This window comes from Chiloscyllium plagiosum, unplaced genomic scaffold (assembly GCF_037043375.1).
Source record: "Chiloscyllium plagiosum isolate Xiang-an unplaced genomic scaffold, Cpla_swu_hap1 HiC_scaffold_7, whole genome shotgun sequence".
Lineage (NCBI taxonomy): Eukaryota > Metazoa > Chordata > Chondrichthyes > Orectolobiformes > Hemiscylliidae > Chiloscyllium > Chiloscyllium plagiosum.
The window spans coordinates 38,126,100-38,146,163 of NW_028270145.1; the positions used below are offsets into that span (position 1 = coordinate 38,126,100).

The 20,064-nt window shown below is 44.2% G+C and overlaps 1 protein-coding gene across 1 annotated transcript in view; it reads right to left on the reverse strand.

Moving 5' to 3' along the window:
* LOC122551888 (insulin-like growth factor 2 mRNA-binding protein 2) overlaps positions 1-16,862 on the reverse strand; it is a 231,625-nt gene extending 214,763 nt beyond the window's left edge. Inside the window, 2 exon segments of the mRNA XM_087988941.1 lie at positions 14,096-14,156; positions 16,661-16,862. Coding sequence (XP_087845067.1) covers positions 14,096-14,156; positions 16,661-16,832 — 233 coding nt within the window. The 5' untranslated portion in view covers positions 16,833-16,862.
* Between the last annotated feature and the right edge of the window lie 3,202 nt (positions 16,863-20,064).

Consider the following 20,064-nt stretch of genomic DNA (forward strand, 5'->3'; position numbering starts at 1 on the left):
ACCAGTACTTCATCCCAGTGTTATACAGTAACAGACCTGTCCCCATCAGTACTGTACCCCAGTGTTATACAGTAACAGCCCTGTCCCCATCAGTACTGTACCCGTGTTATACAGTAACAGATCTGTCCCCCACCAGTACTGTACCCCAGTATTATACAGTAACAGACCTGTCCCCCACCAGTACTTCATCGCAGTGTTATACAGTGACAGACCTGTCCTCGTCAGTAGTGTTCCAGTGTAATACAGTAACAGATCTGATCCCCACAAGTACTGTACCTCAGTGTTATGCAGTAACAGACTTGCCCCATCTGTACTGTACCCTAGAGCTACACAGTAACACACCTGTCCACATCAGTACTGTACCCCAGTGTTATACAGTAACAGATCTGTCCCCAACCAGTACTGTACCCCAGTGTTATATAGCTGTAGTTTGTCCTCATCAGTACTGTACCCCATTTTTGATTAAGTAACAGACGTGTCCCCCACCAGTATTGTACCCTTGTGTTATACAGTAACAGACCTATCCCCCACCAGTACTTCATCCCAGTGTTATACAGTAACAGACCAATCCCCATCAGTACTGTACCCCAGTGTTATATAGTAACAGACCTGTCCCCCACCAGTACTGTACCCCACTGTTATACAGTAACAGACCTATCCCCCACCAGTACTTCATCCCAGTGTTATACAGTAACAGACCTGTCCCCATCAGTACTGTACCCCAGTGTTATACAGTAACAGACCTGTCCCCCACCAGTACTTCATCCCAGTGTTATACAGTAACAGACCTGTCCCCATCAGTACTGTGTTCCAGTGTTATACAGTAACAGATCTGATCCCCACAAGTACTGTATCTCAGTGTTATGCAGTAACAGACTTGCCCCATATGTACTGTACTCCAGAGCTATACAGTAACAGACCTGTCCACATCAGTACTGTACCCCAGTGTTACACAGTAACAGATCTGTCCCCAACCAGTACTGTACCCCAGTGTTATACAGTAACAGACTGTCCCCATCAGAACTGTACCCCAGTGTTATACAGCAATAGGTCTGTCCCCATTAGTACTGTGTTCCAGTGTTATACAGTAACAGGTCTCTCACCCACCAGTACTGTACCCCAGTTTTACACAGTAACCGACCTGCCCCATCAGTACTGTGTTCCAGTGGTATACAGTAACAGATCTGTCCATCAGTACTATACCCCAGTGTTATACAGTAACAGACCTGTCCCCATCAGTACTGTATTCCAGTGTTATACAGGAACAGACCTGTCCCCATTAGTGTTCCAGTGTAATACAGTAACAGATCTGATACCCACAAGTACTGTACCTCAGTGTTATGCAGTAACAGACTTGCCCCATCTGTACTGTACCCCAGAGTTATACAGTAACAGACCTGTCCACATCAGTACTGTACCCCAGTGTTATACAGTAACAGATCTGTCCCCAACCAGTACTGCAGCCCAGTTTTATACACTAACAGATTTGTCCTTATCAGTACTGTGTTCCAGTGTTATACAGTTACAGGTCTCTCACCCACCAGTACTGTACCCCAGTTTTACACAGTAACCGACCTGTCCCCATCAGTACTGTGTTCCAGTGTTATACAGTAACAGATCTGATCCCCACAAGTTCTGTACCTCAGTGTTATGCAGTAACAGACTTGCCCCATCCGAACTGTACCCTAGAGCGATACACTAACCAACCTGTCCACATCAGTACTGTACCCCAGTGTTATACAGTAACAGATCTGTCCCCAACCAGTACTGCAGCCCAGTGTTATACAGTAACAGACCTGTCCCTATCAGAACTGTGTTCCAGTGTTATACAGCAACAGATCTGTCCCCCACCAGTACTGTACCCCAGTTTTATACACTAACAGATTTGTCCTAATCAGTACTGTGTTCCAGTGTTATACAGTAACAGGTCTCTCACCCACCAGTACTGTACCCCAGTTTTACACAGTAACCGACCTGTCCCCATCAGTACTGTGTTCCAGTGTTATACAGTAACAGATCTGTCCCCCACCAGTACTGTGTTCCAGTGTTATACAGTAACAGACGTGTCCCCATCAGTACTGTACCCCAGTGTTATACAGTAACAGATCTGTCCCACACCAGTACTGTACCCCAGTGTTATACAGTAACAGACCTGTCCCCACCACTATGGTACCACGATGTTATAACAGTGTACCCCTGTCCCTGTCTGTACTGCACTCAATGTTGTTTACTAATAGACCTGTCCTCATCAGTACTGTACACCAGTGTGATACAGTGAGGGTCCTGTCTCTACCAGTAAAATGCCCCAGTGCTGTACAAAGACAGACGTGTCTCCACCAGTATAGTATGTCAGTATAATAGGGAGAGAGACCTGTCCCCAAATGCACTTTGTTGTCCTATGACAACATTGTTATATTGAAATTTATCTGTCCCTAGCAGCACTGTACCCTCGTGTTATACTTGAACAAACCTGTCACCGCAAACACAGTACCCCAGTGTTACACAGTGACAGACCTATCTCCACTAGCAGTGTACCCCGGTGACTTACAGTGAAAGACCTGTCTCTAGCAATACTGTACTCCAAGTGTTATACATTGACTGATCTTTCGCCACCACTATTGTAGCCCAACGTTATACACTGACAGACCAGTCCTCACCAGTACTGTTGCCCATTGATATACAGTGATAGAACAGAAGGGCTTCTGCCCGAAACGTCGATTCTCCTGCTCCTCCGACGCTGCCTGACCTGTTGTGCTTTTACAGCACCACATTTTCGACGCAGACCTGTCTCTACCATTACAGCTACTCATGATAGACCTATGCCCACCAGTGCAGTACCTCACTGTTAGGCAGAGAGAGACCTGCCCCTAACAGTACTCCAAAGGGATTTTACATGTACATTAAGGACAAAAGGGTAACTAGGGAGAGAAGTGTTTAGAGGGATATGGGTCAGGTGCTGGCAAATGGGACTAAGATTAGGTTAGGATATCTGGTCAGCATGGACAAGTTCGACCAAAAGATCTGTTTTCATGCTGTACATCTCTATGACTGTTGTGTTCCCTGCAGTACCGTACCCTGATATTATGTAGTGATTTATCTTTCCCCATCAGTATTGCGCCCCAATGTTATATAATGACAGAGCTGTCTCCACCAGCACAGAACCTCAGTGTTATACAATTGACAGAGCTGTCTCCACCAGTATTGTCACTCAGTGTTACAGAAAGACAGACCTGTCTCTATTAATAGAATATTCCAGTGCTACACACACACCTATCTCCACAAGTACAGTACCTCAGTACTATATGCAGACAGACCTGTCCCCAACAGTACTGTAACCCTAGGGTTATACAATGACTTTGATTTGATTTATTTATTGTTACACGTGCATAAGTATAGTGAAAATCTTTGTTTATGAGCACTACAGGCCTAAGCATGGACATACAGATCATAGGGTGATATACAAAAAAAAAAGCAAAATGACAATCGGGCCCTCACCAGTACTTACCCCAATGTTACACAGTGACAAACCTGCCACCACCAACATTATAAGCCACTGTTACAGATCTGTCCTCACCCAGGATTATACAGTGACAGCTGGTTCCTCACCAGCAAACCACATCTTTGTTACACAGTGACAGACCTGTCCTCACCTTACCGTGTTATACAGGGACAGACCTGACACTGCCAGTACTTTGCCACAGTATTGTACTGTGACAGATCTGTCCCCACTAATATGGTTATACAGTGGCAGACCTGATCCAACAGCAAAGTAACCCAGTGCTATACAGTACCAGAACAGTCATGACCTGTACTCTACTCCAGTATTACACAGTGGTAGATCTCGCCCCACCAGTAGTGAACCCAACAGACATCTCCAAACCAGTGTTATACAGTGACAGAACTGTCTTCACCAGGACTGTACTACAGTTATATGCGTCAAGAATGTGGTGCTGGAAAAGCACAGCCAGTCAGGCAGCATCCGAGGAGCAGGAGAATCTACATTTCGAGCATAAGCTCTTCATCAGCTTATAATCAAAACGTCGATTTTCCTGCTCCTCAGATGCTGCCTGACCAGCTGTACTTTTCCAGCACCACACTCTTCAGCTCTGATCTCCAGCATCCCGCAGTCCTCACTTTCTCCACACGGTTATAAGGGACAAACCTGTCCTCATCAGCACATAACACCGTGTTTATACAGTGACAAACCTATCCCCACCAGTACTGTAACACTATGTTATACAATAACAGACCTGTCCCCAACTGTACTGTACCCCAGTGTTCTACACTGACAGACCTGTACTGAGCAGTACAGGACTGTATTGCTACACAGTGACAGACCTGTCCGAACCACTATATTACCCCACTGTTATTCATTTGTAGACCTGTCCCCACCAGCATACTACCCCACTGGTGTACAGACCTGTTCCCACCAGTCCTCCATCTTAGTATTATACACTGACAGTTCCCGCCAGTACTGTAGCCCAATGTTATATGGTGATAGACCTGTCTCTACCAGTACAGTATCTCAGTGTTATACAGAGACAGATCTGTCACTAGCAGCACTCTATTGTACAAAGTCAGATGTGTCCCTCGGCAATACTACACCCCAATATTATACAGGGATTTACCTGTCCCCACCACTACTGCAGCCCAGTATTATGCAATGACCGATGTGTTCTCACCACTACTGTATCCCACCTTTATAGTGACAGAAGTGTCCCCACCAGCACTGTAGCCCAAAGTTATACAGTAACAGACTGGTCCCTGCCTGTGCTGTCCACCCAATGTTATGCAGCGACAAACCTGCTATCACTAGCATTGTAAGCCACTGCTATACATCTGTACTCACGAGTGTTGTACTCAAGATTATTCAGTGACAGGGAGGTTCCCCACCAGTGAATTGCACCTTTATTATACAGGGACAGACCTGATGACACGAGTACCCCAGTGTTATACACTGTCACACTTGTCCTGGACAGTACTGCATCCCAGTGTTATACAGTAACAAACATGTCTCCATCAGTAATTCATACCAGTATTAATCAGGGCCTGACTTGTCCCCACCAGTATTGTATCCCATAGTGATAGTGACTAACCTAGCTCCAACAATACAGTAGCCCAGTATTATAATGCGACAGACCAATCACCACTATTATAGTACCTTAGTATTATACAGAGACACACCTGTCCCCAACCGCACTTTGCTCTACAGTAACAGGTGTATCCCCACCAGCACTGCACCCCAGTGTAATGCAATGACAGATCAGTCCTCACCAGTACTGTTCCCCATTGTTATGTGTCAAAACCACCACCAGCAGCACTGTAAGGCACTGCTATAGGATTGTCCACACAAGTGTTGTAATCCAAGATTATACAGTGACAGCTGGTTCCCCACCAATAAACTGCACCATTATTATACTGTACAGGGATAGACCTGGCATCACCAGTGCAGTATGCCAGTGGTATACACTGTCTCACCTGTCTTGAACACTACTGTATTCCAATGTTATACAGTGACAAACATGTCTCCATCAGTAAATCACACTAACTTGTCCCCACCAGCACTGGACCCCCATGGTGATAGAGACTGACCTGTCTCCACCCATATTATACTCCTTTGCTATACAAAGACTGTATCAGTCCGTCTCTACCAATACAGCAGCTCAGTATTCTACAGAGACAGACCTTTTCCCAACAGCACGATGTTGTACAGTGACAGATGAAACCCCCAGCAGAACTGTACCCTGGGGATAAACTATGGTTTATCTGTCCCCAGCAGTATTGCACCCAACTGTTATAGCAGGTCATACCTGTGCTCACCAGTGATATTCCCCATTGTTATACAGTTGTCGATCTCTGCTCCACTACTGTATCCCAGTGTTATACAGTGACAGTTCAGTGACATCTATCCATATCCCAGTGCTGTACAGAGACAAACCAGACCCCACCCATACTCTACCCTAATTTTATTCAGTTACACACCGGTCCCCACCAGCACTATACCCCAGAGTTTTACACTGACATACTTTTCCACGCCTGTATTCTACCTCACTGTCCTCACCAGTACTGTATCCTAGTGTCATACACTGACAAAATAATCACCACCAGTGCTGTACCCCAGTGTTATAGACTGACAGACTGGCCTCACAAGTCCAGCATCCGCCAATTATACACAGTGACATCTCTCCGCCCACACCAGTATTATATACAGCCAAACTGCATTCTTCTTACAGTACCCCAGTGTTATACAGAGATAGACCTACTCCCACCAGTACAGCACATTGAATGCCCATTGAAACACTCACTGTGACAGCTGTATATCAATCTGAACTGGCTCTTCTCATGTACAGCTCCAAATCATCGTTCAACAATCTGGCCTTATCCAATCTGCTATCCTTCAGTTCAGTTGTGAATGTTCCAATCTTGCTTCTTCTGCACTATAGTGCCATTTCACCGCCCTCATCCTGCAGTCATATGTCTAGTGAAGTTCTCTCTTCCCCTAACAAACCCCCGCAGTCCCCTATATGCCATGTGACAATACTGTCTGCTGCTCTTCCTAACATGGTGTTCTGTCTCTGACAAGGTTTATTTTCTGTTTTGGGAAGTACCAGTTGTACAGGAGCAAGAAGAGTAGAGTTATCCCCTACTCCATGTCCCCAACAAGGCACTTTTGGAGAAGATAAATTCCAAAAACCTGAATACTTGCTCTGCAGAAATTCACCAGAGATCCTCAGATTACACCACCCAAACCCAGGACCACTTTCATATGGAAGGTCAAGGGCAGCAGACACATGGGGATACCACCACTTGCAGGTTCCCCTCCAAGTCACTCACCATCCTGACACCGAAATATATCGCCACTCCTTCACTGTTGCAAAGTCAAAGTCCTGGAATTCCCTCCCTGAGTGCATTGTGGGTCAACAATGGTTCAAGAAGGCAGTGCAATATCACCTTGTCAAGGGCAACTAGGGACAGGAAATAAATACTGGCCAGCCAGCAATACCCACATCCCACGAGTGAAATAAAACTAAAAAAAAATCTTGTTCCAGTTTCAGATACTGCACCTGACTGAGCTAGCCTTTTCCACTGACTTGTTTTACAAAATAACTTGAACCACACACAGATATTACCTTTCCTCAGCAGCCCAGCTGTGAGGTGCTAAAGGGAAGGGGCAGTAATTGTTTCTGCATAAGCTCTCAGTTTGATTTTAGTGTCTGAAAAATTGGCAGTTCAACAACTCATGCGTTGTCGTACAATTCATGGAAGAAAATATAACAGAGCCTTCAGTGAGCATAACATCACATTTATGACTATTGCATTCTACAATTTGTGCACACCCATTGTACGTACCCTCTTAAAGGGGGACATACTTTGGTGAAAATGCATGGTCTGCTGCTTGAAAAGTCTGTTTAAACAAGAGATTTCACCAAAAACCCGAAGAATCATCACCAAAAACATACCGCTAAATAATGGGGGAAAATTTCATTGAATTTTGAATCAGAAAATTTTGTTTCTCTGTACACGGGCAGCGTTGTAACAAATAAATAAAAGCAAGCCTCACTTTTCACTTGAAGTTTTTTTTAAACTATACAGAGAAATAAAAGTTCTGTTTCACCCAAAATTAAATTAAGCGATGGATAACAATGAAATGAGAAAGATTGTCACTTTTTCCATTGGAGGATATCCTTCTTAATTTAAAAAATATCAAAAATCTTTCAAATAAGCAGCTATTTTTACACCTTCAGTATCCAAATACACCTAACTATCAAAACACAATCGCAAAGCAACCAGTAATTAACCTGTCCATTCTGTAGTGAGTCATTTTGAGAATTACAATTTGCTGCAGAATTTCTTCTGACACATTTGACTTTCTCCTATTAACGAAACTCAAACTGTTTCTCAGTTTCCAGTTAACGTCAGCGCTTGGAGCAAGACAAATACTTGGGGGGGGAATATTTTTATAAGCTATTATCTCCATTTTATTTGAAGAACTAGTGAAAGCATATCAGATATAAACAGCAGTATTTCCAATTCAAGACCTGAAACAAGCACTTCGCCCCAATTAACTCAGCGCTTGCTTAAGCACTTTCCAAACTCGTTTTTATGAATGAGAAAACAATCAATAATTTCAGACCACAAAAGAAATACTTATTTTAAACAAAAAAAAAAGAGGCACAGGACAGCAAATATTGGAAACCACTCGCTAAAACTTTGGAAGGAATCAATCCATAAAATTTAACGACTTTCACCAGCTGACCTAGTGATAAAATAATGCCAAAGCAGGGAACATTGATGCTCACATTTACAAATAATCTCATGTTCCCAGGTGAAAGCCTACAAGCTCTGCCACTATTCCTGCCATACCGCACAACATCCTCCTGACCTCACCTGAGTCCAAACAGGTGAGACCCTCCAACTTGTAATTTACATCAATTTGCATGCATTTGCTGTTTATATTTGCACACAAAAATATTTTTATATTTGTTTCGTGTATATCGATGAACTTTGACCTGATTAAACGTTGTGCATTGGCTGAGTTTTGTGGAAAGAACAAATACTTTAGAAATGAGAGCAGAAAGTTTTGAATGGACAGAGCCCCAGGACAAACGTTTATCTTGACACATGCATCAGTCACAAAATTAGCATTAATAAATGAAGAGGGGAAAATTAAAGTGGATACAACAACTTTTTTTTGACCAAAAAAAACAAATGCTGGGAATCTGAATGAAAAGTTGATTTTTTTTTTTGCAGGTGCAAAAGAGGAAAGTCGTAGGTTACTTGCCTTTGACAGGTGCACAGCTCCCACCAGAAACCACTAATTCTGCCCCCTCCTTATTCTATATGCTTCCAGAATGTTCTTCCTTGATTCCATGCTAACAAAACCAGATCCTCAAAGCACATATGCCTGGAGCATACTTCACCTTCACTGTCTGTCACTAAAAATTTACCCCCACCCCCAACACCACCCCAAATTCAACTAATCACTTTGTTCCTCTCATTGCTGCTTTTTACTTTAGGTTAAAATGTTTGTCAAGTGACAAATTCCTCTTGGTGGGGGTACAGTTTATTTTCCGTTAAACATGCGTGCAATAGCATTGTCACAAAGCATACACTCGGAGGACACATCTGTGACTGAAGGGCTGGTCGCAGTTAAGCAGAACCTTGCAAACTTTCTCCAGCACTTTGGAGACATGTGCTACAAATTTACTCACTCAACATAAGTGACAGTACTGTCTAGACAGCAGAAAATATGACTCAAAGTCATCATCCCCCCCTTGCATAAATCTAATTGTTTACTCTGTGCTGCTCACAGCCAACAGCAAATAATTCACACACTTAAAAAGGAAAGCAGTAACTAAATGTTTACGATGTAGGAAATAATCTTCTCTCGTGCCTGATGCAGTCCCTGAATGATAGCTGCTTAATAATCTGGCAAAAAGTTTAATATATTCAATATTGAGAGAGACAAGCTATCTCCACAGAAGACTGGCTCAACATCAGCATTTCTTTTCTCCTTTCTGTGGACGACTTACTTTTGTTGCAATTTAATGTCAAAGTAACATCCCCAACTTTCTTCACTGGTGGCTTACTTTAAGGGAAGAGTAAGGTATGAATGATACATAAACTTTTATCAAAGTGGGCGGAGAGGGAATAGAATGAAGTGTTTACTGAAAATTGCAGGCAAGGCTGAACCATTAGCATTGGTCCTCACTGGCTCAATCAGTTGCAGATATACAAGAGATGGGGATTTGGGGAATGTCGGGCAATAGGATTAAATCAAATGTAAACTGATGGCAAACAAAGCGGTTCAACATTCATTCATTCCCACCAGATTTGCTCCCCCGATTATCAGCCAAGACAATTCTGAGCTTTACCGCTTAGACAGTTCCAAGATAATATCAGCACCACGCTAACGAACAGTTTACCAGCATGGTGAATTTGTACACAGATCCCAGGGTCCTTTATCTTACTTATACCAGCACATGATCACACAAACAAAATCATGGAAGAGGACATGCCGAGGTCCCAACACTCTCATTGTGCCATTCCCTTAATTACTCCAACAGATTTGCAGCATGTAACATTTGGAAACAGTACTCAGAGAAACTCAAACAGCTTCGCCAAATACAGCTCCACGTTTGAAGGGACAAAATCTGTACTTATATACTCGGGCGCTTTCCATTGCTCCGAAGTAGGGCACCAAGAATTACTTGTTAAAAAAAAGGTGCTATTTGATTTCCCTCAAAAAGGTTATACTCAAAACTCAAAACCAGGTGATTGAGAAAGAATAGATTTAGTTTCTGATTTATAAACACACACACCTTCCTTCTTGCAACTAGAATGAGTCATGGGCTGGGCTGGGCTGGGCTGTGCACCCATAATTCTACAGCTCAGAGAGGCCATTCAGCCCACTTTGTCACTGCTGACTCATCGAGAAACCTATCCTGATTAATCCCACAGTCTTGCCTTTCCTCAAAGCCCTGGAAGTTTTTCTACATCGATTATTTCTAAATATTAACTGCCTGTCAATAATACTGGGCATTGAACACTCCAAAGAAACTGAGACATCAGGATAAATGAAACCAAGAAAACAGAGAATGCACATAAATCTGCCATTTATTCTCCACTACTCAACTAGTTGTTCACTACAGTTTTGTCAGGAGAGCAACAGAAAATATAACAACACAAAACCTGCAGCATCCCGGAACAGATACGGTTTTGATGATTCTATAACCTTTTTTTTCCCAGTAATCGGACAACCTGTGACAAGTTTGTACCCTTTCGAGTTGACTTCTTAACAAAGCACAGCAAGATAAAGACATCTTAGGGCTGCCACATAACCTTCCTACTGTGTCATTACAGCCACAGGAAAACAACTCCCCAGACTCTTAGAAACTGAAATTCAGATCAAGAAAGGTCTTTTTTTTAAACCACCACCCCAAGCATACCCTGCTAGAGCAGTTTGCTCTCATCAGCTTCTGTTAGGGTTGAGAAGAAAGTAATTATCTTTTGAACAGGTTTTTAATTTTTGCTGCGTTTCCTCTCATGCAGATGCATCATGAAATCTTTCAAAACCTTCAGTGTGACACCACAGCTCACAATGGTGGAGACGTGAAGTAGTCTTCTTACTTAGGGGAAAGCCACAGAATCTCAAAACCATTTGAATCCTTAACTTAAGAGAAAATACATTGTCAATCTATCTTTACTGATTTCTTTTCCCTGTGATTTTGCAAAGGGAACTACACTAACAAATCAATTACGCTCTACACACTAAATCCATCACCATTATTGCATTATCATGTATTCTTTGACTATTTTTGTCTTTTACCTTTGAGTATGTTCAAAACTTTAACAAGAAGGGTTTGCTCCCCAATTAGTGTCTTCCACTGCAACATTGAACCTTCTCTGTCACAATCCATTGACATTCTTTCTGTCTCTTCCAGGTCACTATCATGCCAAGGAAAGGAAAATCTACTGCACAAATGTAGAAGTTTCCAACAACAGACAAGCAACACCACTGAACACTGACCTCAGATCTCAACCTAGTAATAGCAAATGTTCCCTTCCAGTATGAAACAGGTAAACAGGCATAAGGAGGAATAAGTGTACTTGATATCTACTTGTAGCCGGTGGAGTGTGGGAGAAAGCAAAACTTGGTCCAATTGTTAAAACAAGCCCATCTTGGTTTACAACAGAAGAACAGCCACACACATTTTCTGAAAGAAAAGGTAAACTTCCCTTTTCTACAACTGAAGATAATAAGCAGCTCGGACTTTTTTACTGCATTGCTAATTTCTTTATACATTTTTTTCCTCTTGCCTAAAAAAAAAATTTCAACAACTGCAGCAAGTGGACAGACATCTAAGGACTTTCAAACTCCACCAATACAGGTTTCCTCTCAAAAAGACACTTTATATTGCCCTTGTAAACTTTCAGCATGGGGTTAGCCCACCTTATTGACAAATCCATTGCAATGACTAATGTTCTATACGTATACACCAGGAGCTCATCCTACACTTTGCATTACCTCCATTTCTGTCTAACACATTTGCTGTGTTTTCACTTTCTTAGGTGACAGATGACCACAAAATCACCACTCCTGTTCTGTTGGAAGGTATATATTTTTTAAAAAACCGTCAGAGTTGGAGTTCCACACCTCCCTTCCTGGAGGGTGTGTTACTGATGTTTTAAAGTTTACAACATTCTGCAGCTGAATAAGTTCCACAACTACTTGTAAAGAAACAAAAAAGGGCTCAGCAGCACAAAACATAGTGTTTTATTAACTAGAATTACCAGCACTTGGTGCTCCCCAGTCCCCTGCTTTTACTAGCCCCAAAGACAAGCATGGATCGACAATAATTCACATTTCACCCCCGATACATGCAGCAAAAATCATCGATGGCCCCAGTATTTAGGATGCCTGGCAGCCCCAATCTAGCGTTAATTTTTTTTTTAAATAAATAAGCCAGGACACGTTTACATCTAATTAGTGCAACAGGGAAAAATATTCATACTGTCGGGCATCTGCCATCTCCCACTCCTCCTCAGAAATACACTACAAGGCAGCAGAGGGTGGGTGTACAGATTAAAAATATAACACATAGACAAGGTTAGGAAAATGAGTAAGACTCAACTGCTGTAAGAGACAGAGAACTGAGCCCCTCTCCCACAATGAGCAACAAACCAGGATCGGTAGTCTCAGCAAAGACAATTTATCCAGATGTGCCTCAAAGGCTGACACACACACACACATACCAGCAATGCACACAAGGCGTGTTCTACTGCACTCCTTTCAAATGCCGGTTTTCAACTTTTCAAAAATCCATCTGCCCCGCGTATCGATCAGAACAACACATGGTACAAAACACAAACAAACACACACACAAATTGACTTCCTCAGAACACTGCCTCTAAATAGCAACAAACAACTTATCAAGAGTAGACTGTAAACATGGCTGCCTGCACCAACAACCATCTGGGTTTTAAAAATACATCTTTTTCAAAATATGATCATTGCATTTCCGTTTGACATTGTTCATGAAATAAAGCAATAATGCACTCTCCTCCAAAAGACAAGCAACACAACTTCCCTTATCCATGTTTTTCAATCTAACATGCTTGTTTTCCTTTGGAATCTATGTTCTGATACATTCTGCCTTTTCTATATTAATGTTATATTTAGTTAAGTATGGATGCATTCTCTGGAGCAGTATGCAAATTCTTCAAGAAAGAAATATCAGGGATTGTGCACCAGCATCACAGAGTTAGAGCAACTTTCTTTTCTGTGCCAAACTTAGCAAGTTTAAAGTACCATATGCTACACAAAATGTTCAGTAAATAACAAACTTTCTGATTTAGATTGAGTTTCAAATCTTTCCTTCACATTATTTGCACTTTTATTTTGTTCTGCTGTTGAATAATGGAGAAAATAGAATAAATGAGGTTTGCTTTTGGAGGAATTAAGGAAGGAAATGGGGAAGTGTCTTTCTAATTTGCAATCAGAATATGCAACATATAATTTAAATGTTTTTGACATCAATCATTGAACATTTTTGAGAAAAACAAATCTTAAATTAACAAGATACAAAGTTAGGTTCAGATTGCTGTTCTTAGAAAAAAAAGAGGGTTTTCAGAAAATTGCACAACACCAAACTCCAAAAATGAAAACCTAACTGATTGTCAATTCTTACAAAAAGGTGCTTTATTTTCTTTTCAGATGTAAAAATATGATTTAATTTTGAAATTTTAATTCAAATGGGTTTTAAAACAAGCGATAAAAGGTTTCGCTATTGCAATATTAGTAGTGAGAACATACATGGCCCTATTTATTGCAAATTAATATTTCACTCTTGCAATACTATCATCAACATGTATGGTGCCATTTATTGCAAACTAAACATGCATCTATTTCAAACCTATTGGGAACTTGCAGGTAATAAATATTCAAAATGATCTAACATTTTAAGGAATATCTGCATAGTTGTGCTGTCGTTACATGGGACAAGGGAAGGAGGTAGCAAACACACTCAACAAGACAGAAGCAGAGTCAATAAACATTTAGAAATTTAAAAAGTGAGTCGATATAAAGGCTGACCTCTGCTTTTTAGGGACAGAGTAGTCGACTTCAATCACCTTGCCATGAAGCTCCACTTTGCCTGAAGTTGAAAAAGAAACAACAATGAGTATAAATTGAATTTTATTTGAAAGGAGTGAGTTAGGTAGTGAGACAGAGTCCCACATGTGGGGAGCCGAAATGTAACAGCTGCATGTTGCCAATCCCACTGTAACAAGTTATTGCTCCCCTCCCCCCCTCAAACCAGGCAGGCAACTTCTCCTGAACTAAATATGGTAGGGGTTGGGGGGGAAACATTAAAACACTCAAAATAAAATATCCCTCCCATTACCCCATTAGGATATATATTTTTTTTAAATGCCCCTCCATCTGAAGGGGCTTGAAAGTGAAAGCAGTCCAGGGAAGGAGGCATGAGTGGAAATGCAACTGTCCTGTTGAAAAGGGGAGAGAAGGTGCAAATGGGAGGGGGGGGGAGAAGACACAAGAAGACCCATGTGTCAAAGAGGAGAAAGAAAGGGAGAGGGGTGGTGTGTGGAGGAAAGAATGAAAAAAAAGTGAGGTGTGTGGGAAAGGGAGGGAGAGAGAGAGATCTGAACACTCTTGATTAACAAAATGAAGGACGGGGGCGCCATGCTCTTGAGAGCTAGCCCGCTTTTTTGAATTTCAAATAACATTAAAATAAAAGGTTGTTGCAGTGTGGAAGTGTGGGGTGGGGGAGGTGAAGGGGAGGGTGGGGAGACAGGTATGTGAGTCTCAATATGCAAGAGTGTGTCAAGACAGAGAGCCCCCCTACCCTGGGGTAAAGGGTGGGGTGGGGGTGCTGTCTGTCACCCCCGCCCAACCCTGGGGGTGGGGGTATTTAGGATGAGGGTCCCCTCCTCTCTCCCTCTGCAGCCCCTTCCCTTCCCCCCGTCAGTATTTCACACATTCTCTCTCTCTCTCTCCTCTCTCCCTCCTTCCTCGCTCCCCCTCTCCTCCTTCCCTCTCTCCTCACTCCGGACCCCGGGCACCCCCGGCCGGGACACCTCGTAAAAAGCGGGTCGCCCCCCCGGGGAGGAGGGCACGGGTGTCCCCTGGGGCTCAGCCCCTCCCGGCTCCCATCAATAAAATCAGAGGAAAAAAATCCAGGAAAAATACCCCGCGGACACCCAGAGAGAGAGAGAGAGAGGGACGGGGGGGCTGGGCTGGGCTCTCCCTCTGTGTGATTGAAGTGTGTGTGTGTGTAGGGGGGGTATTAATCCAGCTTAAATACCCCTCCTCAAGCACACTCCACCCCACACACCCACACAAACACCCAGACACAGGGAGGTAGACAGAAAGAGTGGACAGGGGGCCAGACTGGACTCTTTCCTCTGTGTGTGTGTGTTTACAGGGGGTAATAAACCACCTCAAATACCCCCCTCCGACACCACCCCTTCCACTCTCACCCACACAGACCCAGACAAACACAGGGAGGAAAAGAGAGGGGAGGGGGAACAAGTGGGTTAGGCTGGGCTCTTCCTCTGTGTGTGTGTTCATTCACAGGGGGCAATAAAACACCTTAAATACCCCTCATCAGACACCCCCCATACACACACCTCTTCACAAACCACGGGGGGGGGGGGGTTGGACAGAGAAGAGGAAACAGGGGACTGGACTCTCCCTGTGTGTGTCTGTGTGCAAGAGTTTATGGAAAAAAAAACTCCATCATGTAACCCTCAGATGCCAGACCCTCACCCCTTCCTCCTTCCCTGACCAACACAGGGAGGGTAACAGAAAGAAGATAGAGAGGGAGGAAGAGAGAAAGTCAGGGAAAGGGGCAATACACCACCTCCAGTACCCCTGCCTCACCCTTACACATCATTCCCTCACTTGCTCAAATATCTAAACAGACAGAGACAGCCAGGAGGGCTGACTGTCCCTCTGTGTGTACAAAAGTGACAGATCTCCTCAAACACTCCTCCCCTCACTCAACTCAACAAGGAATCTAACTCATGTCTCTCTGTTTTTTATATTTAACAAGAGGAGGGATAGACATCTTAAGTATCCACCTCCCCTCACATCAACCATCTCTTCCTCACTGTCCCCCAACAGGGAAAGTTAAGTCCTCATCCTCTCTGTTGTGTGTAGATGATTGGGGGAAGAGAGGGTGATACACCAATACCCTCCCACCCCCTTCGCATCAACGTTTCCTCCAAAAACATCCTCCTCCCTCACTCTCCAACGAGGAGGTTGGGAATCCCCTCTGGATTGGAGCAGATGCATTTTTTGATGCATGTGCTAGTTGCTTGTTGAGTTCCCCCACCTTGGAGGGTCCTAAAAGTGTGAGCAATAGACAGGGGCAAAAACAAAACAAAAGGGATTGGTGCAGGGAGAGCTCCAACACATTCAACTGCCTCCAGCCAGCCAGAGAAATAAATAACAGGGACGCGAAAATAAAAAGTTGGATGTCCAGTGGTGGGTGCTTCTGCACAGCTTCTTTTTAAGCTCACTCTGGGGAGAGTGAGAGAACTCTATAGAGGCAACAACCCAGCCCTCCTCTTTCTCTCTCTCTCTCTGTGTGTATGCTGTTCCTCCAGATGCACGGGAAGATCCCACAGCACTCACCGGACAGGGTCTCGATGACTCTAATCGCCGCGTTCTCGTCGGGGCAATCCACGAAGGCATAGCCGGATTTGAGGAGGACTTCCCCGATGCAGAGCTCCCTCTGCTCGCACAGTTGCTGGAGGTCGGCGGCGGTGACACTTGAACTCAGATTGCCAATGTACAACTTGTTCATGATCTCTCCAACCAACCAACCACCCCCACTCCCCCCCACCCCCCACCCACCCACAACCCCCTCCCCACCCACCTACCCACCCCCTTGCCTCTCCCTCCCACCCACACACACACACACACACAGCCGAAAATACAACAACCAGAGATGCGTGCTGAGAGATTAGTGCTCCACGCTAAACCCCCCCTCCCCTCCTCCTACCTCCCTCCCTTCCCCTGTCTCTGCCTATTCCACAGAAACACACACAAGTCCGCCTCCAAACAACTCAACTGCTCCCGCACCGAGAGACAAAAGCTAAGCGAGTCCCGGACTCAAACTGTCGCTTACGACGCTCCTTTGCTTTAAGCACCGCCTCTAAATAAATCAGACTTAAAAATATCAGAGAAAAAAAATTGGAGCCCACGTGGTGCTTTGCAAAGATACCAGGAGGATGGAAATCAGTGACAGAGAGGGTCTCTGTGTGAATGTGTGTGTCTCTGTGTCTGCCTGTGGTCTCCATGTGATCATGTATGTCTCTATGGTCTCATATATGTGTGTCTGCCTGTGGTCTGTGTGTGTCTGTCTGTACTCTGTGACTGTGTCTCTGTGGTTGCCTGTAATCTGTGTATGTCTGTCTGCCTGTACTCTGTGACTGTGTCTTCATGTCTGCCTGTACTCTCTCTATGTGACTGTCTCTGTGCTTGCCTGTGATCTCTGTGCACCTCTGTGACTCTGCCTCTGTATCTGTGTCTCTGCCTGTGATCTCTATATGTGTATGTCTCAGTGTGTCTGCTTGTGATTTCTATATTGTGTGCATGTGTATGTGTCTATGTGTGTCTGTGTTTCTGTTTCACTATCTGTATGGATAAAGTGTAGCAATCGCAAAAGCAAGGCCCTGATGGAGAGATTTATCTCCATTCCCCTATCTCCTCCTCCCTCAACATAACCCTTCTTTGGAGTCAAGGGCCCGTCCACCCTAGGCTCACCCACTCAGGGAAAGCTGAGGATTTCAGGCAGAGGGGCAAAAGAGTCCAATATTTTTAATCACTGTCCATGAATTGGCCCAACCCAAAGTTAATGAACGATCGGAGACAGAATTCATCACTTGGAAATGAAGGTGCTGGTGGAACCGGACCATCTTTGAATTGAATCTGCAACACGTTTCGCAGCTGATATCATTAGCAGGAATTTTTGAGGGGGATATTTAACACCACACCACCCTCACCCCCCACCCCCCCCCCCCCCCCCCCCCCCATGGTGTTAGGTGCCATCCACTCAGATCAGTTTGTCCATAGATCCCACTGAGCAAATTTCGGGAAGTTACTGAAAGAGACGGAAAGGGAAAAGACACCCCTAACCTGGGATGGACGAACCCAGTTCAGTACAAACCACAACAACCAAAATAAACCCCAACCAATCCCCCACCCCGTTACCTTCTCAGTTTTTGTTTTGATCATCCCTTAAATGTGTTTAGGTCGTGCCTCAAAAACCATCCGAGGTGAGTCTGGAGAATTTGTGTCAGCTCTCGGTGCACACAGCAAGATCCCACACATAGCAATTCCATCAATAAATAACCTGTTTGAGTGCACTCTCCCAGAGGGACAATCCAATAAAAGAAGCAGTCATGCTTAGAATTGAAGATATTGGTCATCTAGGAACTCCATGTTGAGGTAGAGGGGATGAGTCAGACCAGTGTGTATTATTTGCACATTTTGGTGTTGCTGTGTAACTCCAGTATTGTCTGGTTTTGTTTGTTTGATCTGTATGTGTTGATGTTGATTGACAGTTTTTTTGCTTCAAAAATATACCTTTTGTATAAATAATCATCTGCAAGTACATACAAAGGTTCTAAATCAGTTTTGTACGATCTTTGCAGGGAAAAAAACCCAAAAACATTGGAATTTTGACATTTCTTAGAGCTCCTCAGCAGTGCAATAAACAATCAATTTTTCAATGTATAATTTCAGTTACATCACACGGTAAATGTTTGCTATAAATTCTGTGTTACGATCGAGCCCTCCACTACCACCTGATGAAGGAGCGTCGCTCCGAAAGCTAGTGTGCTTCCAATTAAACCTGTTGGACTATATTCTGGATTGGTGGTGCTGGAAGAGCACAGCAGTTCAGGCAGCATCCGAGGAGCAGTAAAATCAATGTTTCGGGCAAAAGCCCTTCATCAGGTATTCCTGATGAAGGGCTTTTGCCCGAAACGTCGATTTTACTGCTCCTCGGATGCTGCCTGAACTGCTGTGCTCTTCCAGCTCCACTAATCCAAAATCTGGTTTCCAGCATCTGCAGTCATTGTTTTTAGCTGAAAATGTGTTGCTGGAAAAGCGCAGCAGGTCAGGCAGCATCCAGGGAACAGGAGAATCGACGTTTCGGGCATAAGCCCTTCTTCAGTCATTGTTTTTACCCTGTTGGACTATAACCTGGTGTTGTGTGATTTTTAACGCAATAAACAAAGGCATTTTCTCCTAATGCGGGGAACTATGTCCATTTTGAGGCACAAAGAGGGTCTGACAACTGAACAGACCCTCGCTACACCTTAGCACGAAAAACCCTAGATGGCCCCACTGCGCTTGGCAAGTTTTGTGCGTCCCTCAGTGTGTAATCCTGGACCTTAGAATGTGTCAGCCTGCAACACTCAACTGAGGTCAACTCTTTATACTGGAAGAGAAAGTGAGGTCTGCAGATGCTGGAGATCAGAGATGGAAATGTGTTGCCCTCCACCGCATCTCTTCCACTTCCCGATCCTCCGCCCTTGAACCCCGCCCCTCCAACCGCCACCAGGACAGAACCCCACTGGTCCTCACCTACCACCCCACTAACCTCCATGTACAGCGCATCATCCGCCGCCATTTCCGCCACCTCCAAACGGACCCCACCACCAAGGATATATTTCCCTCCCCTCCCCTATCAGCATTCCGTAAAGACTACTCCCTCCGTGACTCCCTCGTCAGATCCACACCCCCCACCAACCCAACCTCCACTCCCGGCACCTTCCCCTGCAACCGCAGGAGGTGCAAGACTTGCGCCCACACCTCCCCCCTCACCTCCCTCCAAGGCCCCAAAGGAAACTTCCATATCCGCCACAGATTCACCTGTACCTCCACACATATCATCTATTGCATCCTTTGCATCCGATGTGGCCTCCTCTATATTGGGGAGACAGGCCGCCTACTTGCGGAGCGTTTCAGAGAACACCTCTGGGACACCCGGACCAACCAACCCAACCACCCTGTAGCTCAACATTTCA